General features: G+C 35.2%; 1 protein-coding gene across 1 annotated transcript; it reads right to left on the reverse strand.

Annotated features, from left to right (window-relative positions):
* Positions 1-5171: 5171 nt before the first annotated feature.
* LOC110030261 (dehydration-responsive element-binding protein 3-like) lies at positions 5172-6391 on the reverse strand. Its single transcript, XM_020732889.1, has one exon. The coding sequence runs from the start codon at positions 6094-6096 to the stop codon at positions 5479-5481; it is 618 nt and encodes a 205-aa protein (XP_020588548.1). The 5' UTR covers positions 6097-6391; the 3' UTR covers positions 5172-5478.
* Between the last annotated feature and the right edge of the window lie 961 nt (positions 6392-7352).

Raw genomic sequence — 7352 nt, forward strand, 5'->3', positions numbered from 1 at the left:
CATGCTTCATAAATAGATTCCCCTTCAAACTGACAAAAAGATGTAATATCATTTCTAAGTTCACAGTTTTTTATGGTAGAAAATATTTAGCAAGGAATTTCTGTGTTAAATCACTCCAAGTTTGATAGATCCAAGTGATAACAAATGTAACCATATCTTAGCTTTATCCCTCAGTGAGAAAGGAAATAATCTATGTCTTATAGCATCATCTGATACACCATCATATTTAAATGTAGCACACATTCTAGAAAATTGGCAAGATGTAAATTTGGATCTTCAGTTGGTGCTCCCCCAAACTGATTACTTGATACCATTTGGATAATAGCAGATTTAAGCTCAAATGAAATAGCCACTATAATGGGTTTTTGAATACTACAATGAAGTTCATCCACCGTATGGTTCACATAATCTCTTAAAGGTCTAAACTCTTCAACATTTTGATTATTTTAATTTGCCATTTCATGAAATTTTTTAGTAATTTTTAATTTTTTAATTTTTTAATTTTTCTAATAGTTCTTTCTAATTCACAATCGTAAGGCACAAGTCCTGCAGAACCTGAACTACGCATACATTACTATTAAAAACATAAAATAACATAAAATAAAACAAAAAATAAAAACGCACAAACAAGAATTTTATACAAAAATGACACAACAATATTTCTAAAATAAAATTTAAAGATTAAATAAGACTTACTAAAATTTTGTTTTCTAAAAACTTCTTTTGAAAATATTTTTGCAAATTACAATTATATTTTTCCATCTCTCCCTGGCAACGGTGCAAAAAACTTGATACCAATTTTTAATATAGATAGATGTAAAATGCAATTTCTGTGATTAATTTCAATAATAGATATTTTTAATTTGCAACAGTGCCAAAAACAACAGTGCCGAAAACTTGGTGTCAAGCAAAATCTAGGTAAATCTTTCACTATTAAGCAAATAAGAATGCAGTTATAATTTTAAATATGGGATATTGCACAAGTATACATATCATTATTAAGACAACTAGATTTAGATAACAAAATTTTACTTAGTAATATATTCTTACATAAACTTAAGATGCTTAATTAGGAATGAAACTTTCATGGTTAAGCTTCGCTTGGGTTTACCTAGGGTTACTAAAGAAAATTTGATGGTTAAAAGGATAACCATGATGTTAACCCCTTAGAATTAAAGCTTTAAGATTGGTTTAATGTTTTGGAACAATTTTGGGCTAAAGTGTAAAATTTTACTTTTACAATTTTACCCCCAACTTTCTACATTTTCATTATACGTTTTTGAAAATTGGAAATCATTATTTTAGGGATTAATTTCAACAACCTAAGATTCCTTGTCACATTCCATTTTAATTTTAAAATTTTCAATTTTTATTTCAATTTTGTCATTATTTTTCAAAATAATTACCATTTTTAAAGAAAATTTATCATTTTCAAGTTAAAGACCCCCACTGACCTTGGAAAAATTAGAGGATGTTCCAAGGATTAGAGGGAAGTTACCCTACAAATTTTAGATTTTTCTCCTTAAAAGTAACTATTAATAATTAAAATATTCATTGGAGTTTTTAATTAATTAAAAATTAAATCTAATTTTATTATTTTGTCCTCTATTCACTAACTTCAAGGGTTTCTTTATTTTTATTTTTTGTGATTTTTATACATCAAGTTATGAATTTTGAAAAACTTTTTTTATTTTTTGGATTTATTTAGTTCAAAATATTGAATTTTTCTATTTATTGAAAAGGCGTCACATCATCCCTTGTATCCTCAGAAAGTCCACGCGTCTTCCACTGGTTGGATGCGCCTTCCATATGGGTGTTGAGGTGGCTTGTGATTCGTTGTTCCCCTTCCCCATGGTTAGGTGGTTTGACTCGATCTATATCATCCATTTCTAATATATAGAAATAAACAACATTGATTCATCATCTCCAAGAGACGAAGAGCTGAGCCGCCCATGATCAAACCCTAAGATCTCTCTCAATTCTTAACCAAATCACTTGTATTTCTTCCTATAAATTCATCTAACCTAGACGAACATATGGTTCAATAAGCAAAGATTATTCATCTCCATCAAAAAAGATCAATCCTGAGTCTAATTTTTGGGGGCCATACCTTGTCCCAAGAAGTCAATCCTTAATTGGGCTTGAAAGAGAGCTTCACCTTGATTTCACGAACCTCCTCCTTGATTCACTTTGAGTTGAACTTGGTCCTAGCTATAAGAGAAACCAAATGAAGGCTTGGGTTGGTGTTGAAATAGGTTGGAGAGCTCAAGAAGCAATAATTTTGATTGGAGAGATTGTCTTAAGGCTCGGGGAAGCTTCTAGGATGTTAAATTTGAGTTTTGAAAGGATTTATGTCAAGTCCAAAAATTGTCCTAAATTAGGGTAGAGAAATTAGGGTTTACTAGTGGTGGTGGCAGTCTTAGGACATAGCAGATTGATTTCCTAGGTGAAGAGAGATATTTTCTCTATTGAGAGGCAGAGCTTTAAGTGGCAAGATAGAGAATTTCATGGTGTTTCAAGGCTCTTAGACTCCTTCCTTAAGTAGCCATGAGAGGCCATGGGCGAGCTCTGAGTTGATTAGAAAAGATTGGGCGGCTCCTTATGAGTTTTCAAAGGAGTTTAGAGGATTTAAAGAAATGGAGGGAAACTTTACAAGTTTTCATGATTGCTTGACCTTGATGATGAGAATGGAAACGAGAGAGGAATGGGAGGGAACTCTAAGCTTATTGTAGGCTTTGTAGGTGGATAATGTTGATCAAATATGATCTGGCTTGACCCATCAAAGATTGGTCCAAGAAGGCTTGGGCTCGGTGACATGTGTCTCTCTCATGGATGAGTCATGGTGAATGATGTGATGCCACCAATTAAGGGTTGGATATAGCTTCGTTTAGCTTGGTGTGTCACCCATGTGTCATGACAAGTTGGTATTGGCTCATGAGTGACCCATTAGGAATGGACCATGGGCCATGGGCTTGGGTTTAGTCTTCTCTTAGGGTCTTAAATTTGGGCTAAATGTGTTGGGTTGTTCCCCTTAGCCTAAACCCTAATGGAATTTAAAAATCCACCTAACTAATTAATTAAGTGAATTATGGGGGTTTATCCCATGTTGAAAATTAGGTCCCCTACATGGTGTGGCATCATGACCATGTTGGGTGAGGCTTAATTCGATGGGGATGTGGTCAATTAGTCCAAATTTAGTCAAAATTGGAGTAGGCCCAATCAGTTTTGACCATCCAAAGGTGCCATCAAATTTTGGGGTCAAAAGGGCACATTAGGATTTAGGGTGATTTTTAGTGTTTGCTAAGGTTAAAGAGGCCATATTTGAGGCTAGGGATCAAATTAGGTATACCCCTCTCTCTAGGTGGATTTCATGGTCAAAGTGGTTTCTAGGGTCCATAGATAAATCCCTAGGGTTTTGGGTTAATTTTGGTAACCAGCGACATGTCTAGCCCATGGTGGTCAATTTTAGTTCCTTACTAGGTCAAAACCATAAGGCCACTCAACCAAGGGTTGGAGACTTGGGCTTGCACATGTAAGGCCCAAGAAAACACAACCCTGGTCTACCGTCATGTGCAAATTGGTGGGGTGAGTCCTAACAAATGTGAGGTCAACAGGTAATCACCTACAAAAAACTAGCTTCCAATGTCATTATCAATAAACATTATAACTAAATTATATTGGTGACTACCATCACCCACCATCTAATGACAACAAATGTTATCAATATTTCATCACATCTATGTGACATAGGCTGATAATAATCCACACCCAAATTCAAATAATAGCCATCAACTAACTCTCAATGAACATCAACATTTATTTGCCTACATAATTGAGTTGGTTAGGACTAAAATTCAACATTTGTCATCTGGTAATATACTATGACACTTGAACACTAACATGCTTATTCAATCATTCTTGTACTTGGAACCATAATCCATCATGAAACCAAAAGTATGATGTCATTTAGCATTTTTTATGTAAAACACATTCATCATTCAACGCTCTCAACGATCACTTTTCTTAGAGGTGTTGGTAAATCACATGACATTGACTCAACTCAAAATATTAGGTTCAAGTTGATCCACATAAAATGAAAGTTGGGTTTGAGTCTATAGCGTTGACATGTTTAATATTCAAATCGGTTTTGATTAACCCAGATACTCAAATTCAAGTCGAAATTAGCATTATAACTTCCGGGATTGATTTGCATCCATTCTTTAATCAATAAAAAATTCCCTTTCACCTTATAGATTATTGTGGTAAAAACTAATTGTTTTGTAACAAAATAGTTCTGATAATAAAAGCTACATTGTATGAACCATGTAAAAGTTTGGTCAAATGATTTCAATTTTGGTTAACCAGTGTTGTGTTGATTCACATTTGGGTCAAATATTTGTGTCTTTATCATAAATAGGCTAGGTTTAATTTTTGCAATTTTGGATCAGTTCAACTCCTTGTTAAAACTCAAAACTGGGCAATTAATCTGATATGACACTATAAACTATAAGAGGTAGCCGCTATGAATACATAAGGTTTGACATTGAAAAATTCAATTGCCCGTGAAATTCATTTCCGTAGGTTTGGTGCCATGGTTCATCAATTTTAAGAGCCTTCAGTTAAAAGATCATGTTCCTCAAGTCAAAAGTTACACATTTGTCAGATTAAATTTAGAGCAAAATTATGATGACAAGCTCTCTTTACCATTGTCTTCAATTTTGCAATAGACCATAAATATTATGTGTGCGTGTGTGTGCGCGCGCGTGAGAGAAAGAGAGAGAGAGAGAGAGAGAGAGAGAGAGAGAGGGAGAGGGGGGAAGGAAAGCAATATCTGGATTTTAATTAAATTGAAATTTGTTCCTTCCGTTTACTCAACATATCAATTTTTCAAATAGAGCAATATCTGGATTTCAATTAAATTGAAATTTGTTCCTTCCGTTTATTCAACATATCAATTTTTCAAATATGAGAACCATGAGATCTAAATTTCAGTAAATTAAAACTAAATTAAAAACATATTTTGGCTTATTAATATTCCGTTGAATTTTTCTTGAGCCAATAATTAATTTTTTTTATTTTGAATAACAAATTTATGTTCACAACCCTCAACATTTAACAACAAATTCAACTAGATTTTGAGAATGAAGGTAAAAATAATAATACATTGATGCCAAATTGTAATTTTCCTTTTACACTTGAATGGTTCATCCCATAGCACAATAAAACCGAGGAAAAAAACCATCATTTTATATCACAGATTCTCGGCCTCCTAATTTATAATCTATAGAAATTTGCTGCTTTCTAGCTTCTCACGCTGAAATTATTTGAAAAAAACAAAAAACAAGTACCAGTAGGAGTAACATAAACTTCACAAAAGAGGTAGAGATGGTAGGAGAAAAAGGGCTAACAAATTAAGAGGAGAGCTAGGAAATAAATGTGTAAGATGAAGTAGATAGGAGTAAGAGGAGTGGGTGTAGTTCAGTAATCCCAAAACAGTGCGTCGAAGTTACTAATTGGCGAGATAGAGCAAGAAAACAGAGCAAAGTCTTCTGTTTTTTCTGCCCAAGAATATGGCCATGAATCCACCACTTCATCATAAACAACCTCCCGGCCGGAGGTATCCAGGAGACTACCCCCTAACCTTGGTAGCTCCACTATGTCCCCCAATTCCTCCGTCGATGGCGTCTCGGCAACTACCAGTGCTGCCGGCTCCAATGCTGCCGCCTTTGCCGCTGCAGCCTGCACGTCTCGCGGAGATAACGTCGCCGGCTTTGGAAGTGAAGCAGCGAGCTCGGGAAAATTGAGAATTGCAGAGCTGCCCTTGATGCTCAGTGCAGCCACATCGTGAGCCCGCGCTGCCATCTCCGGCGTGGAGAATGTTCCGAGCCAAATGCGCGATTTTTTCCTGGGTTCCCTGATCTCAGAAACCCACTTTCCCCAGTTACGCATTCGAACTCCTCTGTATAACGGATGCTTGCTTCCCTCACGCGATCGCTTGCCGCCGCAACCGGCGGCGAAGTCAGATGGCGAGGAAGAAGAATGGGGGGACGAAGAATTGCTGCCACTGCTCTCCTGCTCAGAATATCGATCCGCCATGTGGACCAAGAGAAGCAAACAAGGCGGTGGTTTTATTGAAAGGGAGCACGTTCAGAGTGGCTGAAGAGAGGCCATTTATGAGAAAACGTGAAAAGGTTCCAATTTTACTCCCTCGGGAGTGAGGAAGGAGGGATGGAATGCTAAAAGTGTGGTTTTTTAGTGAACTGTTTGTTCCTTATTAGGGATGAGAGATTATGTTTGAGGGAATTCAGTGGGAGGGTGGGAGCTTTTCGTGGAGAGAGAGAGAAAGTGATAAGGAGAGATGGAGAGAGAGGGGGAGAGTGCACGGGGTTTGGGAGAAGAGGAGATGTGGTTTTATTAGTAGAGAAAAGGGAGAACAGTGACACTTAACCGACCAAGCCTTGCATTATTACTCAATGAAATTGGGCTGACCCACACTTCTCTCACCCACTTTCCTCTCTATCAAAAAACAATTCCTTAAAGGCTTCCAGGAGGGTGAGCTTAGTTAGGTCGCTTAGAAGATTGTAATTTCACAGTTCGATTCATGTCACAGAGTACGGTTTTTTATACATTCAGAAACATCTTTATTGTTTCACGAAGTTGTACCTATCATAATCTAATATTACAACTTCCTGAATAAACCACATCATTTATTCCTAAAAATGGGACTCGACTTTAATTTGCAGATGTTCTGGCGTTGCTCTGTTGTTTTGTCTGTGATGAATTAAACAATTTTTACTACGGGATCCACATACAGTGTTAATAGAAATTACAAAAATGTACATACATATCACCCGATTCTTATGTATTTACATATCTAACATTAAAAATTTTATTTTTTTTACATTTTTTTTACCCATGTCTTTCTTTATCACATAAAAAAACACCATTTTCACTTTAAAAGTGAAAAACATATTAAAAATTTACTGAAGTGAAGAGGCCGTTGGGAAATAAGAAAAAATTCACTAATTAAATGTTAGAAATAAAATAATCACATTAATAAAACTTCGCAATGCAAAATGAGATAAGTAAGAATTTAACTGATCCAGTTTTCTTCAATATCATATTCCAACTGTTGGCTTTGATTGGTATTGAGCTTTTGCTGACAATTCTTCTAATTTTTTTCTTGCATTTTCTTTATGCAAGCTAATAAACAACATTATATTTGCATTAGTATTAATGTTATTACTAAAGTTTCTTTCAAGCCACGTTTTGGCTTTCATTATAAAGCAGACGTTACAATGTTAGATGCAACTAAAATATACATAATGATATAATAAATAAATTCAACTACA

The sequence above is a fragment of the Phalaenopsis equestris genome, unplaced genomic scaffold (genome assembly GCF_001263595.1).
Source record: "Phalaenopsis equestris unplaced genomic scaffold, ASM126359v1 Scaffold000690, whole genome shotgun sequence".
Taxonomy (NCBI): domain Eukaryota; kingdom Viridiplantae; phylum Streptophyta; class Magnoliopsida; order Asparagales; family Orchidaceae; genus Phalaenopsis; species Phalaenopsis equestris.

Bases quoted from the DNA above. Each gene is read 5' to 3' on its own strand.
- LOC110030261 (XM_020732889.1), bottom strand. From the start codon at position 6,096: ATGGCGGATCGATATTCTGAGCAGGAGAGCAGTGGCAGCAATTCTTCG.